Source organism: Eumetopias jubatus, unplaced genomic scaffold (genome assembly GCF_037043125.1).
Source record: "Eumetopias jubatus isolate StellerSeaLion01/CBP00866 unplaced genomic scaffold, mEumJub1_p1.0 scaffold_14, whole genome shotgun sequence".
Classification (NCBI taxonomy): domain Eukaryota; kingdom Metazoa; phylum Chordata; class Mammalia; order Carnivora; family Otariidae; genus Eumetopias; species Eumetopias jubatus.
In genome coordinates, this window is record NW_028274820.1 from 65,749,519 (window position 1) to 65,771,155 (window position 21,637).

A 21,637-nucleotide genomic window follows, 5' to 3' on the forward strand; every position below is an offset into this window, starting at 1 on the left:
GGAATGGGCAAGGAAAAATTACAAGAGTTTCTAGAGAATATCCAAGTATCCCAAATGCTGTGACGTATTAATAGGAATTGTGTGGCTGTTACGCAGCAAATTTGAAGTGGTCCAAGTTATGATGTTTAGAATTCATTTTTGACCACTTGTAGGAATTTAATGGTGAGGAAGTTTCTGTGAAATTTCTTTAATCATTTGAAGAAGTAGGTAGACAGCCAAGCTAACAGTTAAAATAATACGTTGGAATATATTTTGTCTTCTATCAAAGTAAATCAAAATTGAAAAAAACAACATCCTTGGTTCCTATGGTTTTTTTCCCAAGAAGTGCCACTTTACTACCACAGGTTAATGGGAGTTGTATGGAAACACTAATCTGAATAAATTAGGAGTCTGAATAATAGAGTATTTTATTTTCTCTATATGTAATATATTTTCATTTTAATTCAGTTAGTATGTGAGTATAGAAGAAAAATCAGATGGTGCTAAAGGTTAATAACAAAACCAATAGTACCCCGGTGGAACCCTGTATCCTTTTTACCCATAAGTGAACAATTCCAGTGCTTTCAGCTGTTTCTTCTGATATCTTTCTCCATATCACTCAATAATATTTGTAATCCTCATTTTTGATTCATCAATTTAAAATATTGCTTATAGATTTCTTGGAGTGATTGTTGAGGATGATTTTGGCTCTTTTGCATGTCTCTCTCTTTATTCACCTATTATCCTGATATGTGACATACTAATACTGCTAATAATACAAATCCTGAACATGGACGTGTTCATCAAAATTCCAGGCTCTGCACTCAGATTCTGATAGAGTTGGTGCAAGGTGGCCTCCTTTTGATGCAATATGCGTTTTTAGCAAATGATTCCGGTAAGTCTGATGAAGGTGTTCAGGGAAGATATTTAGAAAAACTGTAGTCAAGAGTTTGACTCTTGATTCTTCTCTAGGGTTAGGTAATGCAGGATTTCCAGAACTGTGGAGGATATAAAGGCATAGCAATTTGTAAGCAGTGACTCAAGGGTTCTGTTGTAATGAATAGATAAAATGGATCTGTAGACTCCACACAAATTGTATTTAATTGCTGTTTATAAATAAGATTGACAATGGTTTGCTCCCCCTAAACATAAAAAATATATACCCACTAGAATGGTTTGCCAGTGAAAGCATGAACTTTAACTTGGCCTTCTAGTTAAGTGATTTATAATGTTTGAAATGATATTATGAAATGCTGTCTTTGATTTCTGAACATGTGTTTCTATTTGTCTAGGGAGTATGGTGGCTCTCAGATGTGACAGCTGTAGGGGAGGAGGCAGAGGATAGGCTCAAAAAATTGAGGTACAGCTAGGCAGAGGGGCAGGCATAGCTCAGTAAAACCTTTACAGCTCAGCTTCAGACAGGTGGCTAGTGCTTGGGGCCTGAGATGAGGTGGAGAGATCCCAGGAGGCAAGGACTGGATCATCTTTAGGAAGTTTTGCCTACAAGAAGGAAGCTTATGCCCCTTAGCCTGGTGATCAGGGGCAGAAAAAGAAGTGATTCTAGGTCCTGGATGCTAGGAAGAATAAGTGTTCAGTGATTAAAGAGGGGCTCATGCAGAAGCTTAGCCGTAAGGGACGAGTCACGATGGGTGAGGGCAGAGGGGAGACTAGTACTAATTTCAGGTGACAGGCATGTTTATCTACAAACCAGATTTAGAAAATAGTAGGAGAAAACCTAGAGTGTGTTCATGAGTTGCTAGTGCCTAAAAGGAAAAGCTCTGGAGGTAGAGTTGCCAAGATATTTCTGACCTACCTGTTAGGGTTTTACCTTTGTTTGGAGGCTGAAACAGGGTTTATCAGTTAGCGGGTCCAGCTCCGGGGAGTTTGGGAGGGCAGGGGAGGCCCAAGACCAGGAGGTGTTGGGGTAAAGGCTCAAAAAGTCTTGGAATTTCAGGAACAATTCCAGATCCCCTACACTGGGTTTAGCATTAGACTATTACTCCTGGCCCAGCCTAGCAAGAAAGGTGATCTAGTATCAGGTACCTCTGGGGAGATGGAAAGGTAGAGGCTTGAGACTGATTGACCCCCTACTTTCTTTTGCCCTTATTGGTCTGGGAACTAGGACAGGGCCATGGCTCTAGGTAGACACTTTTGGAGCAGTGGTAAGGTAACAGGACCAGGTAGAGTCAAAGGATGACTTTATTGGTCTATGAGACACTCCAGCTGCCATCATTGTTATGAATCACAGGTTCTCCATTGGATTATTTCTTCTTTGTGAGCCAACTTAATGCAAAGATTTCTGGGGTTTTGAAATGAGGGAGATATGGAAACTTCTCATTTATCTTTCTTTAGATAGAAATTCTAAACAAGTAGCTAAAAATGCCATGTTGTTGACTGTAACACATCAGGTCTGATTCTTGTAGGTCCTGGTTCACTCAAGACAATGACCATCTTGTGAGGAAACCCCGACTAGAGCATATTGGAGGAGGGTTAGCTGGTGTCTCATGGCCATCAGATTGATTACCAAGAATTCAGAGTCACTAAAACGAAAATGGGCACTGTGTGTATTTATAAAAGTACTTTGTTGGTCTTCTAGATTGAAGTTGATGATAGATGTGTTTTTAGAGAAAAAGTACAAACTCTGGAGACACAAGCATCTGCTCTTTCTCAGTCCTGCCTCCTGGGTTTATACTGCATTTTTTTACCCACACAAAAGGCTTTCTCTTTTTCTACTGAATACCTGGAAATATGGGTGTAAATGACTAATATGGATTCTTGACAGTTTTACTGGAACAAAACTGGTGTTTTCAGGCTTTGATTGCCCGTATATAGCTGGCTCTGTGGGTGGTGGTGATTATCCCTTTTCCACTCTGTAGTCCATATGGTATTACAGTCCACTAAGTGAACTTGCCAACTTAAGTGATGATGTACAGTGTTTCCCTGGGACCATAGAGTTCATTTTTGTGACCCAAGTGCGCTGCTATACTTTGGTTTGTTTATCATAGTTATAAGAATTACTTCATGGAGGTAGACCTCAAGAATGTAAGAGTCAAGGTATTTGAGTCAGCGGTTTTCAAAGTGTAATCCACGGACCCCTGGGAGTCCTAAAGACTGTTTCAGAAGGTTCATGAGCTTTAAAATGATTTTTATCATAATACAAAGACATTATTTGCCTTTTTTGCTATGTTCACATTTATACTGATGGTGGGTAAAAGTGCTAGCTCCTTAGTGTGGATCAAGGCAATGGCACCAAAGTGGTCATTGTATTGGTCACCATCATGTACTTTTAGTTAAAAAAAAAATTTAAAGCCATTTTTACTTAAAAATGTCCTTGATGAAATGAAGGAATTATGTTTTTAATAACTCTTACCCTTGAATACACATCATTTTAACATTGGAAGTGTGCAAAAAAATACTGCTGAATATTGAAATACAGTGGATATCTCTAAAGGAAAAACACTTATGTGTTTATTTGAGTTGTGAGCTGAGCCAGACATTTTTTTCATGGAATTCCATTTTTACTCGAAAGAATGACTGACAGGCAAATTATTCAGACTTTGACATTTGGCAGACATTTTCTCAAAAATTAAAAAAAATGAGTGTGTCACTTTAAAGAAAATAAATGGCGGCCTAGTGATAAATCATCAGTGATAAAAATTTGAACTTTCATGTGAAAATTAGAATTTTGGGAAACTTGTATTTACCACTATGTGCTTGATATATTTCTAATACTTAAAGACTTATGAAGAGATAAAAGATGACATTAATAAATATTATTTATTTTTGGTATTCGATAATGAAATACACCAACATTAGGGAGATCTGCCTAAATCAATATTTTCCAAATGACCAATACATAGCATTACAAAAATCATGCATGGGGAAAATTTCCCCTTAAAGTACAAGATATGGTTTTGAATTTCGCATTGCAACCAACCTTTAAGATTGTTGAATTTTGGTATAGTATCAAAGAAGAGTATCCACAATGATATGAAATGGCTCTTAGAATCTGCCTCTATTTTCCAACTACAAATCTGTATAAGGCTGGATTTTCTTTATATACTGCAGCTAAAACGGCATATTGCAATAAATTGAAAGAAACAAGTAGGAAAATTCAATTACCTTCTGTTAAGCCAGAGCTTAGAGAGATTTGCAAAAAGGTAAAACAGTGTCAATTTTCTCACTGATTTTTTTGTTTTGTTTTGTGGTATTCTGGATGGCATAGATTTTTTTTATAAAAATGTGTTGTCTATGTTAATGTAATGGATTTTTGTCCTTTTAAAACGAACAAATTTTTAAAATTTCTCAGTTTTAATTTCTGATACAGTAAATATTGACAGATAGACATAACCCTTGTAAACAAAAACTCTTTGACGGGTTCAATAATTTTTAAGACTGTAAAGGGATCCTGAGGTCAAAACTTTGAAAACCACTAGTTTTTAAGTGAGGCTTTCCACATATAGCCCAAATTAGGAATCCATGTCTAGTTTAAGTATAAAGCAAATCATGTTTTGCCTTTTTCCCAGTTTTCTTAGCATTACCTTGTCCTTTGGTTCCTGTGTGTCTGTCTAGAAATGCCCATAAAATATCATTGCTGGCCTACAATCTAGAGGCTCCAAGATATTCACATTGTCCGCCCGGGAGGAGGCATCAACCATGGGCTCCACCTACCTGAAGGATAAGAGAAGAGCCTGTGTGCAGTTATGGACACATTTATATTCTCTTTCACATCTAGCTAACTCCTTTATATGGAAAAATGGACAGCCAGCTGGGGCTGTGGTGACTAGCCTGAGTGATTCTGTATGAGACCTTTCTAAGCTGAAGAGAATTAGAATTTGGAGAAGTGTTTATGAATTCATCATAAAGAATATTCTCAACATAGTGGAATATTAAGTGGGCAATAAAATGTTAATTATGGAAAGATCATGGAAACTGCTTGCTAGGACTTTGGGTGGGGAAGGTAGATTACCCAATGGTATTGCAGTCTATCAAAAAAAGCTGTAATTATTTATTAGAAAAAGACATCGTGGTAGGCACTGAGGACACAGCCCTTGACTGTGGATATAAAATTATACATTTATGTTGAGACAAAATTGAAGGTCATGGATAAAAATGAAAATAATGGAGAAGCTGCTTCAAACCTCTCACAATTAATTAATTAATCTATTTTGAGAGAGAGCGTGCACACACACGTATGTGTGAGCTGGGGGGGAGGGGCAACGGGAGAAGGAGAGAGAGAATTTTAAAGAGAGAGTATCTTCCTCCATTCCTGTTCCATGCTCATCGTGGAGCCCTACTTGGGGCTTGATCTCACAACCCTGAGATCATGACCTGAGCTGAAGTCAAGAGTTGGATGCTTAAGGGATTGAGCCACCCAGGTGCCCCCAAACCTCTCACATTTAAAAAAAATAATGTTGATATTTTTAAAATTTCAATATGAGGGAAATAAGGGGCTAGAGATTGAAATTCCTGCTATTTTGATCCCTGCCTCTTTGAAACACTGGGAAGGGCACTGATCTTTCTGACTGCTTCCAACCTGGTGTCCTTGCCAGATCCACAAAGCTCCTGCCTTGTTTTACTCAGTCTACACAGCTCCTTGACCTCCCCTAGCCAGGACTGTCATGGCCTCACTTGTGGTCCCATGAGGTCTTACCCAAAGGGAGCTGCAGGGGTAAACAAGCCTTTCTTCTAAATGTTTGTTTCTTCCATTACCACCTACTGAGGAATCTATCAGGGTTTTATTTGTTTACAATGTGTCACTTTTTTAGGGCCACCCAGAGGCAGATATTGAGGGGCAAGTTTGCTAGGCAAAAAACAAAAACAAAAAAGCCCCGGAGGAAGACATGGCTGAAATATTCCTTAGCATATCCTACAAATACCCCTTTTAAAGCCATGGAAACCACATATCCCACATCGTCTGCCTGGGGAATTTGTAGTCAGCTATATTTTCAGAGGATGTGGGAGGTAGAGTTTTCATATTATGGTATTTATAAATATTTCAGAAATGCCACATATTGGTAGGGTGACCTGGTTTATGGAATGTTGAAGTCAAGAATTCTTTTCTTCTATAGTAAAATGTGTAACGGTTCTGGAAAAAAAAAAAAAAAGATAATCCTGGAAAAAAATGAACAGGAATCCTGAGATAACCTGTATTGACAGTATCCTTCAAACAAACCATTGTTAGAGTGGTTTTAGGAATCTCTAAAAATATAATCTTAAATTGAATTTGAGGAGCATATCATTTAATGTAGCATTTATGGGAGGGGAAGGCTTTGGGGAATAGAATTGCTTGCTCAATGAAGGAATACCGATTGCTCAATATAAGGACTTGTTTAACCAAAAATTGTTGCCGAGAAATTTGCCCCAAAGAGGAAAGACCCTATCATTGTAGAAACTTCGGACAGGTGTACAGTGGTAAATTGAAGTTGACTAGCACCTTCCAAATTGTGTTCCTCATTATATTGTACCATACGCCACGACAACAGGGTTCTATGGTCGGGTAAGTTTGAGAAACACCATACCAATAATCTTCCTGTTGGATATCCATATGCATTAAAGGATAAGAAAAGTCTTGCAATAAAGAAAGCAATTTAACTTTGTTTTACACAGCCTTACTCATTTCTTTGTAGAAGTCATGTAATGGAAACCCTAGTGACTTCTTATAAAACAGGATTCCACAAAGCACTTGTTTAGGAAATGCTGTAGGAGATAACGGAGTATAAATTACCTTGCTATTTTTGAGGGAACGACTTGGCCAATCCAGACAATTCTTCTGGTGCTCTGAAAGAAGACTGAGGTAAACGTTGGCATTTGTTGGTAAGGAATTGTCATTGCCTTTCACATCTGACTGACTCCTTCATATGGAAAGATGGACGGCCAGCTGGGGCTATGATAAGTTCGCCTGAGGGATTCTGGGTGCTACAAGTCACAGCCATCCATTTCACTCTTCCTACTAGACCTTAGATGGATTGTGGCTACGGTGCCCATCAGTGCTGGTTTTTACAGAACAAGCATTAAAAAAATGGTTATATAGTGACTTCCTGGATCTGTGTGGTTGCCTCACTTACTCTCAGGGCCCACCAGCCCATTTGTGGCACTCGAGCGGGGGAGGGGGGCCGCGTGTGTTACTTTCTATAGTGAGATGAAATGATTATCCCCGTCAATCCCCAAACATACCCCTCCTTAGGAAAACAAACATCTGCAAGTTTATTTTATAAAATCTGTGTAGAACTTACATAAATATATTGTGACAGCAGCTGTCATGCTGCATGTATCAAGAAAGTGCTTTGAAACTTTATGCAAATACGTGGGCGATGTATATACTACTGTATACCACAAAGACTACTCCATGTGTTCCTTGTGCCAAGGAACACACAAATGTTCTCCAACTAATTCAGAGGAAAAGTCACCACAGCCCTGTACCTTTCACAGCCCTGTTCTCTTGGCCACTGAAACATACTTTGAATGGCTGATCCTAAAGAGAGCAGGGTGGAGGTGAGGGGGCTGAAGGTTCATTTTTATCAGGGACTTTTATAGCTCAAGTGCTGTGCTGGGCACTTGAAGCACATTCACTCATAAAATTTTCACAGTAGCTTTGTGGGAAAAATGGCATTGTCTGGTAATAAAAGAACCAAGACTCAGATTAAATAAATTGCCCAAGGTCCACTCATTTATTAATTTATGGAGCTGGCTGGGATTCAAAATTAATTTGACTTTAAATATTTGTAAGAGCGAACATTTAATGAGTGCTTACTATGCGCCAGGCCCTGGGCTAAAAGCTTTTCTTCCATCGTCTTATTCTTTGCATGAACTCTGTGACACAGAGGTACTGTTGTTTTCCTAATTTACAGATGAAGAAATTGAAATTTAGGGAAGTTAAGTAACTTCAGTACAAAGTAATAAACTGGAGTCCGAAGGAGTCCTTAATGCCAGGGGTTTGTTCCTTTGAGTCATGTGGTTTCCCAGTTTTCCTTCTTGATTTAGAATCTGGAAATTTTCCTGGTTTGTACTGAGTTTAAGGCACAGCTCTTCTCATGTCTTCATGGACTAGGATTTCATAAACATTTAAAAAAGTCATTTTCCCTTGATTCTTGATTCATCACCCAGTATCTGGAGTTTAGTATCATTTCCACATTCGTGGATATTGCTATTTCTGTAACTCTAATAGATCATATTTGGAGTTTTGAGCATATTTCAATGCAAATACCTTATGTAGAAGTATTAGATGAAAGAAATGGCCTCTTTACAAAGATTTGCAGTCTTTTGCCCACAACACTGGGATACATGTATAACTGAGAGTCTCTTCCTCCATTCCTGTGTACCCTTTGGAATTGGGAATGTTTGAGAATAGAGTCATTTACAATTTTTGCTATGAACAGTTTTGGTGCTCACACTGCTCCTTTTATTTCCAAGTTTTGAGAACTCTTCTGCTTTTGAAAGTCAAACCCATTAGAGCCTTTGAGAACTATGGATTTTGAATCCTTATCTTCTTGTGGTTGCTCAAGTTCCCCACCATGGCATGTTTTATTACTGCTGTAATGACAGCAACCGTTTTCCAGGCACCACTGATCCTAGGGAAGTGGGCCACTTGTGATTGCAAAGTTAGAGTCTGCTTGGGAGGGTTTGCAAAAGAGGGAACAAGAATTGAGCCGAAAGGCCATCTCAGGCCAGATCAGTTAAGAGGCTCAGGAGATCATATGCTCTGTCCTAGGCCACTGGAAACACTTTCCTAGAACAAAAATACAAAATACTCATTGTGCATGAATGTTCACACAGTGCATTTTAATAAAATATGTATGTAACATAAATGTTAAGTGTATTTTCCACCTTAGCAATTTTTGGAGGGAGTTGGAGACATTTGGTTTTGGAGTCTCATCCCCAGAGCCCCTGAACAGACCTTATCAGATAGCTACTTAGCACAAATCAAAATTTTATGTCCTGACTAAAACTAAAGAAAAATACTTCACTGCAAGGGCAATATCCATAGTCTACGCACTTGTGAATATGCCAGGCATTGTTCTGATCACAAATATATTCAACCAATCAGAACTAGCAATGTTCTGATAATGAGGTGGTCATATACTTTGAGCTACTTGTTTATCAGTTCTATGAACTTGGTAACCAAACTGTAGTCCTGATGGATGAGGCTTTTTATAAGTAACATCTATCAATTTAAAATATGATTTTTCTGGATTTCTTGGTCAAAAAAAGGGGTCTGCCTTCAGTATGCAGGCTTTCACTTAATCTGCCTGTTTTCAAGACATTGCCATCACCTTCCACTTGGCCTGGTATAATAAAATGGTGGATAGTTCTGAACTCTACTGCCTCCCTGAGTCCTAGACATTTCTCTCCACCCCCCCCCCCCCAGATTTTCCCTTCAACACTGGTCTTCGGAGAGCATTTGGGTCAGGTTCTGAGTGGCTTTTGTTTGGTCCACTCACCACTAAAGTCCTGACAGCTGTTTTAAGTGGGTTGCCTTTCCTTTGATTTCCAATTAAAGGTGGCCTTCCACTCTTCTTCTTTTAGCTTCTTAGGAGTTCCAAGGAGACTATCCTTGGTTTCCATTGAAGCACTGAGGGAAGTTCTGACAAGCACTTGAACTTCTGTCCTAGCTATTAGGTGTAAAAAACCCAGTCCTGAACCCGGTCCTATCTGTATCATTTTCTGAAATAAGGTACTAATTGTGTTGTTCTGGTAGAACTTTTATCCATTCCTTTCAATAAGGTTAAGGGTTTGACCTGTCCGGTCCTGGTTCTCCATCGTTCTTGGGAAAAAAGTCTGTGGTTGCTAAGAGTGTTGTCATAGTCACAGAGCTGTACATGACCAGGCAAGCGTTCCATCCAGCTGCTGCCTCAATGAGGTACCTTCCCCCTTCTGGCCTCTTGATCACATGTTCTGGCCAAGATCACCAGACAGTGCTTCTGAACCTGGCCTGATATTATTCCAGGAGAAGCTTGATTAAATATAACTCATTGTTTCTGTAAGAGGCCAAGCACTTTTGCTTTCTACTTGACCAGTATATGAATTCGTTTGTCAGAGAATACAGTATACCCATGCCTTGTCTATTAGGTGGCGATTTTATACTGTCTAGTGTTGGACACTGATGGCCAGTCCTCCTAGCAGGTCAGAGTTCATGATAGAGGAAATATCATTTTCCTGGACTGGGTAAGAGTCCATCTCCTACCGTGTCTGTCTGCCCTTGTTTCCTCTGTTTGGCACCGCTGCCATTTCATGAGCACCTTGCTTTTCCACCTAGCATGGCTACTACTTTCAACTTCCACCCTCTTTGATGGTGCATCACCGCTAACGTCCTGGAAGCCTCTGTTGATAAAGTGGTGTGGAGGGGAAGTGGGAGGGACCAATATCACTTTCTGTTTTGGGGTGGTTTTACTCAATCACAGGAATCCCAAATTAGAAGGGGCCTGCACTTGAATATGTCACAGAGGTTTCAATAACGCTGTTCTTTGAGGCTTTCCTTTCATCATCTTTCTCCTCTAGGACCCAAATGGGCATCCATGACAGAACTTGGGGTGACTCGAGTGACAGATGCCAAGTCCTATTTGCACCAATGCCTTCCTTCTGAAATCAGGCTCAGGAACTGGTGGTTGTGTTGTGCTGCATCTCTTCCTCCCTTGGGATGGATTTTTTTCTCATGAGAAGCTAAGCAGGTGAACCTCCCCCTTTCACTGGACTTGCCCAGACATGTCTGAATGCTAACTTTGGCTCAAACTGGGACCCCCCCCACCCCCTCCGCAGCTGTTTCCAACAGCCTGTACACTTCTTTTCCTTTGATCATCTTTGGCCTAGATTATGATCATCCTAAGAGCTTGCCAAGATTGGGTTGCAGCCTGTTTGTCTCAGAACACAAACTTTGAATTGGTTGACAAGACCAGTACCCAGGGGCACCACTAGTTTGAATGAATGGTGCCAGAAACCTCTAGTCTCCCTTCATAGGGTCCCTTGATTGAGGTCAGGATGTTTATAGGACTCCTTCATATTTTACTTACAACATTTAAGATTTTGTTAAAATTTTAGGAGATTGTCACTTGATACAAAATAGAGAACTGTGTAAGGGTAATTTATATTGAATGAAGATTTTGAAATTTTTCATTTAAAGACCACCGTGTCTAACATGTAGAAATTCAGATGTTTGTTGAATGGGCAAACAAAAGCCAAAATGCTGTGACTAACCAACTGCTATTCAGAAGTTAAAAATGAAGTGAAAATGTAATCTTGTTTTTCAGTAGTGTGTTCAAGCGTACCAGATTTAGGAAATATCCCAAGGACTTGTAAAGTATAATTTTGTCAATACATTGCGGGGATCCAGGTACATTTTACTTAGGACTAATTCATTTGAAGACAACAGATAATTTTGTGCCTTAGGAAACCTCACTGGAGCACAAACATATCTGACTGACTTTCAGCTCTGGCTGACAACCCAGCAGGTAGGTTTTAAGTGAAAACCAAGCACTTTTGATGTTACTGTGGCCTCGCTGTGGGGCTAGGAAGACTGAGGCCCTTGTGGAGGATAAAGGAAATATTCACATGGCTTCTCCCTCCAGTGAATCGCAGCTTAATTTGGGGCAAGTGATAAATGCAAATGAAACACTGTGGAAACAAAATAAAACAGTGGGCAAAGCAGGTAGCGTACATCAATTATTTTTGGTAGCCAAACTTCAAAGTCAACTGAAAGGTTTCAGAGAAACAGTTCATCAGTGATGCTTGGGTTTCTGTCTTTGGGGATCAGTATTTGTAGAGCCTTGCCCCCCATCAAAGGCCTTCATGGGGCCTCTTCCTCAGTGCATCTCCAGCTTTGCTATGGTGGAGACAACCTGAGGAATATGAAAAATGCCCTTTCTCCTCCACACTGGTGTTATTTCCTTCCCTTCAGGAATGGCTCGTAACTCATGGGAGGTGTGAGTTCTGAATGATTGTTCTTTTCATCTCCCTGGAAGTGGGCCAGACTGCAGATAAAACGTTTGATGTGTCAGCAGTAGGCTTGTAACAGCTTTGACTACTTACATGACGATGAAAGGTTGAACTCTGATAAAAAATGGCAAGAAAAGGAAAAGGGCTCATTTTTTTTGCTTTTGCTTTTTTTGGGGGGGGGGGTGGCATTTTGAGAAGCGTTCTAACCAGGGTGGTCTGTGAGGTCTCTGGGAATCTGAAATATTAGGAGGCTGTTCTCTTGTGGATTTCTTTGCTTATGTATCGATTGTTTGAGAGAGGGGGGACACGCATGCTCTCCAGCATAGCAGGGCCAGATTCTCAGGGCCTTATGGGTAAGCCCCTACCTCTCCGCCCAGTGAACCCTGGAAAGGGGTATCACATTCCTCAGGGCGGATCGTGTAGGTTTCCAGCCATCCCTCAGCACCTGCTCGCAGACACCAAACAAACCAGGGCTGGCGAATCTATTCTGACTCTTGGGGCTTTGTCCCCCACCCCTCAGTTCCCAGGGCATTTGTCCGGAGGTCTCTTCTGCGCGTGGTCCCATAGGGTGGTCTTATCTTCCTGCTTCTAAAATAGACAAAGAATGCCATGAAATATTTGTGGAAACCCAGAACCAGTTGGAATTTGCCTCAAACCATATCCCAATCTTATCAGCAGTTGGTGTGTCAGCCTGCGTGCCAAAGCGGGGTTTGGGGAGGAAGAAGAATTTCGAAATTTTCTTTTCCAAAGCAAAAACACAAGAAAGCAAAAACAGAAACAACAACCTGCCCTTCAGGTGAGTGACAAGACAGCGCGAAAAGCAAGGACTCAAAGAGGAATATAGACGAGTTTTACCTTTCAATAGGAGGCTTAGGCAAACACAATGCAGAAACCTCCTTCTAAAATGGCATTAGTGGAACAATAGTAAACATATTTGCATCACCTGTTTATTTAAGAATAATAGTAAACATATTTGCATCACCTGTTTATTTAAGAATATTTCTTTTACAAAATTCTAACCTCTGGCTCTGCGTCTTGGTGTGCTCGAAGCCCAGCACTGTCTCCATAGCCGCTGGGACCTGGCCCGTCGTCCTGCCAGTGGGCCGAGGCCTCGCTGCAATGCCGTGCAAACCCGGGGGGTGCCAGGACAGGCATTCTTCTGCAAGTGTCTTTGAATATGAGGGACGCCGTAAAACTCGGTGGGAGTTGTCTGTCTGGCCACCAGAGGACACTGAAGTCCCTCCAGGGCTTGCCAGCACAGGCCAGAGGGTGACTAGCCAAGTCATATGGCTTGGTGGGAGCTTGAGTTTAGGGGAGTAGTGCTCACCAGCATGGCCGGCGTGCTGCTGCTGAAGAGGTCTGTTGGACGACACAACAGCTTTCCTACTTTAGGAACACCCAAGACGTTGAGCTGTCCACTAGGGCATATGAATGGCCTATGACAATAAAAGAGAGAGTGCATGAGATGTGAAATTCAGATTGTCTGGGTTGGAGATCACCTTCTGAAAGGTGTAGTGAAATAACTAGAGAAGAGCGCAGGAAAAACAAACAAAAAGTGGGCATGAACTTGCTCAGTTCAGCAACCACATGACCAGGATTTAAACTGAGATTCTTAGCTACCTCTTTCTTTCTGATAAAAAAAAAAAAAAAAAAAAGGGAAAAACTAGCTTTTTCAATGAGGGAATGGCGGATAGAGTGGGTTATTTTAGTGTTTCACAGTCACCTAAGGACTAAAATATTATGTCTGGGACCGCACATTTCTTAAACAATAATTGCAGTAGACAGAATAATGGATCCCCTGGCCCCTAAGATATCCATGTTCTAATCCCCCAAACCTGCGACTGGCCTTACATGGCAAAAATGGACTTTGCGATGTGGTTAACGTAAGGATTTTGATATGAGATTATCCTGGATTATCTGGATGGGCCCTCTCACAAGAGGCCTTAAAACGGAGGTGGGCGGGTCCAAGTCAGGGAGAGATTTTGAAGATGCTGTGTTAATGCCTTTGACGATGAAGTAAGGAGGCCGAGAGCCAAGGAAGGCCTGCAGCCTCTGGAAGCTGGAAAAGGGCAAGGAAACAGATTCTGCCCTAGAGTCTCCAGAGAGAACCCAGCCCTGCTGACATGTTGATTGAAGCCCAGACCGACTTCAGGCTTCTGATTTCCAGAACTGTAAGATACTGAGTGTGTATTGTTTTAAGCCACTGAGTGATAATTTATTATGGCAGCAATAGGAAACCAAAGCAATACTATGAACAACAATACAATTGGGCTTAGAGACATTAAAATTGATGGGAAACATAAAAGGAATTTGTTTTAGGCTTGATTCTCGAGACAAAGGTCATGATTCTTTGAATAGGTATGAAGGACAAAAGGCTTTTGTTTTTGTCAGTCCAGGGGGCACTTCTCAGGGGTGATGGCTCAAGAATTTATGGGACAGAATAGGTATCTTGGTCAAACTTTGCTGATGTGTTCTTGACTCTGTGTATAGAGAATCAAAGTTGAGTTGTATTTTATCACTTGGAAATGTAAGCCCATGGGTAGCATAATGTTCAGATTCTTAGAGTAGAAAGATTGTGATGGTAAAGCCTCCCGTGGTCTCAGCCCAGACCCCTTGGTGAATTCCAGCCCATTAACCTCAATCACAAGTCCACCCCTGCCTCTGCTCCTGCTGTTCTCTTCCTTCACAAGCCTGAGTAAAGTGGCCTCTAGCCACCAGCGATCTGAAGTAGGGCCTGGCTCATGGCTCAGAGAGAACTCCCCCACATGAGAAATGTGCTCCATCATTCAGAATGCATGTCTTGAGCACATGTGATAAGCTGTGACATGTGCTAGTTGCTGGAGGAACCAATAAGATAAATAAGCCTCAAAACCTCGTTGCTGGAAGCTCATGTCAGTGAGGCATTTTGCAAAATGCAGTGCCTTGGACGGTAGCATCCAATTTGTCTGGGAAAGTTATTGAAAGTGCAGGTTCCTGGGCTGTGGCTTGAGAAAACATTGGTTTAGGATAGTGGTCTTTAATAGGGAGTGATTTTGTCCTCTAGGGACATTAGGCAATGTCTGGAGACATTTCTGTTTGTTACAACAGGGGACAAAGTGTGCTACTGGCATCTAGTGGATGGAGGCCAGGGATGCTGTTAAATATTTTACAAGGTACAGGATGGTCCTCTAAAACAGAGACTTCTCTGACCCCAAATGTTTTTTTTTTTAAATCTTTTTAAAATTTTTTTAAATTTTTATTTATTTATTTGACAGAGAGAGACACAGCGAGAGAGGGAACATAAGCAAGGGGAGTGGAAGAGGGAGAAGCAGGCTTCCTGCCGAGCAGGGAGCCCGATGTGGGGCTCGATCCCAGGACGCTGGGATCACAACCTGAGCTGAAGGCAGCCACTTAACTGACTGAGCCACCCAGGAACCCCGACCCCAAATGTTATTAATGACAAACTTGAAAGACCCTGGTCTAGTGGGTAACTCTCACAAACACACCCATTGTATTATTATACCACAGTGCTATGTACATATATGTCAATATCGTGTGTGTACATATGTGTACACATGTGTCCATGTATGTGTATGCATGTCTATAAATAGCTTTCTCTCTCTAAAGTAGGCTCATCACCCACTACAATTTGGGCTATCCTGTCTCCCATTGTCCACTCTACTCCTGCTCCCTCCATCAGACAGCTCACCTACTGGCCATCTTTGCTTTGATTTTTCTGTTCTGCACTGGCCAGGATCAAGACCTTTACCCCTGGAAGTAACTGTCATGCTCTGAAACTACGAAAAAAAAAAAATTGCAGGTCAAAGAGAGGCATGGCTAAGGACATCCTTTCTCTCTTGTGATGTTTTTTGACCAATTTTCAATTCAGAGTGGTTACTCTATTCACAAGTCAGCTTTGCACCCCTGGCTATTATGAGTATAAGAATCATGGTGCACATATAAACTCTTTGCACTCAAGATATATTTCTCCCCTACAGTAGCTCTGCCAGGTTTTTTCTCCCCTATTCTCACCTTCATCTAGAATCAATGGAGAATTCCATTCCCTTCAAACAATTGAATGAACATTGGGGGAAAAAAAATCCCTCTAGAATGTGGCTGAATGTAGTGGATTGGTTCTAACTGGTTAGAAATGCCTCCTGTTGGGGAGCCAGCTCTGCATCCTGGTCAAGGGATGAGCGCTATGTCACATGTTATAGTGTGGTTTCCAGCCCTCAATTCTCAGTGGTCTTCAGGGATGGGGGAAGAAGCCTGTATGCACATGGCTGTGGTTTTATCATCTTGCACTCATTACTATATTCAGGAAGATAGATTTTTATTATGCAGCAAGACTGCTGCTCTGGGGTAAACTTTGACGCAAAACGATTGTGTTCTTGACTGGATCAGCTAAAACAAAAAAATAAGGGGGCGGTAAATAGACTTGGGACAAGTTTCATGTCTTTCTTTTAAAAACAGCTACTTTCGGAGAAGCACTAGGATATGCAGTGGGAACAAATGACCACCTCTAAAGAACAAACTAAGGAAAAATGGTGGAAATCATAACTCTCCAGTACTTATGGAAGTTCCTAGCATTCCTTTCCTTGTTGACCACATGAGAATATAGTCATTAATCCTTGTGTATTTTGACCATGTAGAAATTTTCAAACATTTAACAAAACACATGGGGTCCTAGGAATCCTGCCAGCTTATAAGGTGACGTTAAGTGTTGCTTTTTGATATACCAGCACCACGAAACATTTAGTTAGTACCTAACATGTACAAAACCCAAGGAAATACAAGGTAAGCAGATGCAGACAGCCCTGAAACTATACCATCTCATCAGCATCCTGTAGTTCAAAGTGGTTTGAGAAATTCATTGAGATTCTCGAGCTCATCCTGTGTGGTGGCTCTTCCTTTCATTCAAGAAATTTTTACTGAGATGTTTTGTCCAGTCTGTCTCTCTCCTGAAGGATATTAGCTTGGAGGCAAAACCAGTATCATCTTGCAGGGTTAAACTTCTATGTATGTGTCAAAAATACAGGAATACATATGAGAATGAAAAAGATATGGAAAGATGAGCAGGTCACTGGGAAATGAAGGGGTCTAGAAGGCTTCACAGGTGAGAAGGGGCTTGAAATAGACCTTGAACAAAGCAGGATTTTTATAGGAGTCAATGACAGGGGGAGAGAGGGAAAGAGGTACATATAAAGAAGATGGCAGGCCACAGATGTGCCTGGGGATAATAAAGAAGATACACTGGACCCCCCTCTCCGGGTTGGTATGGTGAGGAAAGGAGATGGGAGAGAAGATTGTGGGGTATCTTGACAAAGCAGACTAACTGTGGTTAATAAAGATCTAATGCATCTGAGTATTTTAATGCAATGAAATTTATTTCTTGCTCATTTAATAGTTCATTGCAAGTGTTTAGTGGATAGACTTCCACATGGTGACTCAGGGAAGCGGAAGCAGGCTCTTCCCATCTTGTACCGTTATTGATATCCCCTCCATTCATCTAGTAGAGACAGAAAGTGAGAGTGTGGAGCACTGAGATGAGACATTTTTATGGGTCAAGCCTAGAAGCGTGTTTTTTATTTCTGTCCACCTCTTCTTGGTCAGAACCTAGTCATAAGGCCTAACCGCAAGAGAGTCTGAGAAATGTAGTGTTGGTCTATGTCAGGAGAAGAAGAAACCGATTTTAGTGAGCCTATAATTGCTTCTACAATGGACACTGAGCCTGAATTTTATCCCGAATGCGGTGGTAAGTCATCCTCCAGTTTGGCATGGGGACACACTCCATGGTAACGTAGGCTCCAAAAAGCAAGTGATTTTTGTATGTTATATTCACTGCTGTCTCCTCAGCATATGTAGACCTTAAACATATATTTGATCCAGTAATGAAATGACGGATGGATGTTGGAAAGGAGTCCTGGACATATTGAAGTTTCCAGTATGGGTTAGTGCAAGAGAGCTGAGGCAGGGAAGCCGGTTAGAAAGATTGGGATAATCTGATAGAGCCTGAGTTAGTGCAGTTACAGTAGGAATTAGTACATTTTTAGAAACCGAAATGTTTACTTCTACTATTTTAACTTTCCTAGTTTGCAGCACAGCCACATCTCATCGTTTAACCAGATTCCCTGCTGAGTTGAAATCACAGAAGCAGGTTGTGAGCCGAAAAGGGCTGGCACTTTCTTTGGTGGTATTAATTGGAATGCAGCCTCGGGACTTGGGCTGTGCCACAATACTGCAACCCAAACAAAATAAAACTTGACTAAACTAGCAAACCCAGATTGGAGTTCAAGTTACTTTAATGGGCTCTTGGGAAAGACAAACTGCAGTTGTATTATGTATGCAAAATCTGCTCTTTGACCTTAGTGTAAGGGAAATTACTGGAGACCACATAATCTTTTGCCAGCTTTCTGAAGGATTGGACAAGTTAACTCCTATTGCAATTATGCAATATTTTTTAAAAATTTTAATTTTAAAATATGCTTGAAAAATAGATGCTGCTCCAACGGGAACAGAGAATATTGAAGAAAAGAATATGTTCTCTGTGCACCTACAGGAAGCCAACACACAGGCAGCCTCATGTGGCCTGAGGCTTCAAGATTTTAGGAAGTTGCTTGCAGATGAATTTTTTCAAATAAAAGTTAAGGGAAGCATTATGTCTTCCCTCTAGGTTTAGCTTTTGTGGCTTATGTATAAGCTAGGGCAGACCTCAGAGTCTGACCCAGACTCAGGTTATGTGCCTCCGAAGTCTGGTGAAGGGCCTGACTTTAGGATTATGCAGAATGGAGTGAGGAACCTCACAGAAAACAGCCAGGGATTCTTAGGAGATTTTTAGTGATTCTTGCTGGTCTGGAAATAATGTAAAAACAACAGAAGAGCTTTTTGTTGTGTTTTTGCATGTTCTCTATTGGTTTGGGGAAGAATCCAATGTGAAAATGGCTTAAAAATAATAAATATTTAAAAAGACATAATGTGCCCTGCCCTTTTCATCCACTCATACCAAAAAATAAACAGTAATTACAAAACTGGCAAGACGAGGAAGGGAGAGCAGGAACAATGGACGGCGGCCATGCGGGGGAATGGGCATGAATATGACCCAGACGGCTAACGTCTGGTGTTATTGCAGAGAGTGCTGGAGAAGGTGTGAGGAAAGGCCTCGGGGAATCTTTCCCTTCTTTGAGGCGTGAGTTCCTCATTTCCTGAGGCCTCTTGAGATATAAATTACCGGTTTCATACAGCGGGTACCTGAGGGTCTACTAGTTTGCTTTCTAGCTCAAATCCCAGAGAAGCCAATCCACTGAAATTGCATTTGCCTAGTGATCTGTTTACCAAATCTACTGATTTTTCTAAAAAAAAAATTAATTATTCATAAATTTGGTAGAAATTCATTTTGCACAGGATAGTTTTCACATGAGCCTTACAAGGGTGTTGGATGTAAATTGACTGGAAATCACTTTTTTTTTATTTTTCCCTGCCCCAGCTTTCTGAAGATTCAATTACAAGTTGCTGAGGCTGGAAAAACAGATGCCTCTGGTGAGGCGTCGAGGAGGGGGAGTAGGCATGCTGCATCTTCGAGTTGTGGGAGGGGAGAGAGATTAATGGCCAGAGGAGGTAGGGGCGTGCTGAGGTAAAGAAGGAAAGAAAGGGTGTCAGAAAAGAGGAAAGGGCAGAGAATGAGGGGCAGGGAAAAATCTGAAGGCTCTAGAACTTCTCCCATAGGCAGCTGGGCCTTTGCCATTCCTTCCATTATCAATCATCATTTGCCGTGTACTTATGATACAAACAGGTTTGGTTAGCTGAGTGAATTCAGTGAAATGGTTCTTCTGAATATTGGCTTTCAGCATATCCATTTTCAGCAGTCTGGCTACCTTCCTTAAATCCAAGCCTCATTGAGTCATGCTAGCAACACCTTTAAGCAGTGACAGGAAGGGAAGTATTCTTGGAGGAAGATGTCTGCAGAACCTACAGAAAGATGGGGGTCTGAAAGAGGAGGAATTCTCAGTAAAATCCAGAGGGGATTGCTTGCTTCGGGGTTGGAAAGAGAGGGCAACTTGTCCTGGTTTGCCCAAGACTCTCCCAGGTTTAGTACTGAAAGCCTCTAATCTCAGGCAAACTGAGATGGTTGGCTAGTCCTGAGGAGGAAAAAGATAAATAAAAGTGGTGTTGGGTGGGGAGAGGTGATGCTGTAATAATCTCTTCAGGGACAGTCTTTTTGAGGATGTAGTTCGTGTGGCCGACAGGGAAGATAAATGGAGAGTTGGGAGAAATTACACGGATGTGAGTAGTCACCCCAGGGACCTAATACCAGGGAAGGCCCTAGGTTTGTTCCAGACATCTTGATTATACAATATATATATATATATATATATATATGCACTTACTTTTCTAAATGTGCTTTTTTTTCTCTCTCTCTCTTTTCTTCAGGGAGGCAGGACACAGTGCGTGAGAGAAGTCTGTCCCATTCTCTCCTGTCCTCAGCACCTTAGCCACACTCCCCCAGGACAGTGCTGCCCCAAATGTTTGGGTGAGTGAATGCTTTCAGGTCAAAAACAATGTAATTTATTCTTGGGAGTTTCTGCTGAGAGTCTTCATTCACATTGTTGGGGTTCTCAGGTTGTCCTAGTTCATGGTTTCTTAGGAATAACTGCTTCTTCTGATTATAGGAGTTTATCTCTTTTCTGAGTTCTCTACAGGGGTTTCTTTCTTTTTTTTTTTTTTAGATTTTATGTGTTTATTTGACAGAGAGAGAGAGAGCACAAGCAGGGGGAGGGGCAGGCAGAGGGAAAGGGAGAAGCAGGGAGCCCGATGCGGGGCTTGATCCCAGCACCCTGAGATCATGACCTGAGCCGAAAGCAGATGCTTAACTGACTGAGCCACCCAGGCACCCCATCTACAGGGGTTTCTTCTGTCTTGTCTTCCCCTGTATCTGTAAACCTGGTTCACCAGACAACCTGGGATAATAGCTCCTGATAGAGAGAACAGTATTGAAGAAACTATCTTTCTTCGGACATATGATGATCAGTAGAAATGACTAGTATTTTAAAGGCATATGAAGTTAACATATGGAAGAACATAGACCAGTGTTACTTTTAGAGGCAAAAACAGGCCGGAGGATAACACCAAAAGCAAGAGGTTTGGAAAGGAACGATGAAAAATAGCCAACAAAAGAGGATTAGCCATTTCTTGTTGAGCATTTACTATGTCCTAGGCACCATGCAAAGCACTTTATATGCTTTTTCTCATTAAAGTTTCTCAGGAAGCTGTGCTGTATAGGTGCTAAATATATCATTCTGCTATGTAATATAGGTGCTCTGATTAGTATTATTGCAGGAGAGGGGAGTAGATTCGTAGAAGGTGCCACAGCTAGTGAGTTATGGAGTTGATGCCTGAACACGAGTCCCTGTGATTCCTAAGCCTGTGCTTTAACCTGCTGCTGCTCAGCCTCCCTGGGGATGCGGAGAGTGGCACACACATTGCTAACTGAAAAGAGACAGCCTGTGATGGAGAGTCTCTAGAGCAAGGGATCCTTTGGCACTTGTTTATAATCCATACGTCAGCTTCTTGCACGCGATCTTCAAACTCCTGAGTTAGTAGAGGTCAGACTAAGATTCAAATAAAAGCACCTTGACCCAGCATATGAATACAATAGAACATCTCCCACTAGAATCCCCCAGCAACCCCACTCAAATCTCCAGGGATCCTTGAGGAAGTTAACACATTTCCTAGTCACCACTGGCTTTGTGTTTCT

General features: G+C 41.4%; 1 protein-coding gene across 2 annotated transcripts in view; it reads left to right on the forward strand.

Moving 5' to 3' along the window:
- The window catches only part of BMPER (BMP binding endothelial regulator), a 238,766-nt gene that overhangs the window by 105,366 nt on the left and 111,763 nt on the right, over nt 1-21,637 (forward strand). For both annotated transcript variants that reach the window (XM_028092257.2, XM_088018714.1), the window contains exon 7: nt 20,314-20,413. In XM_028092257.2, the coding sequence (XP_027948058.1) occupies nt 20,314-20,413 (100 nt within the window). The remainder of the gene's footprint in view (nt 1-20,313; nt 20,414-21,637) is intronic.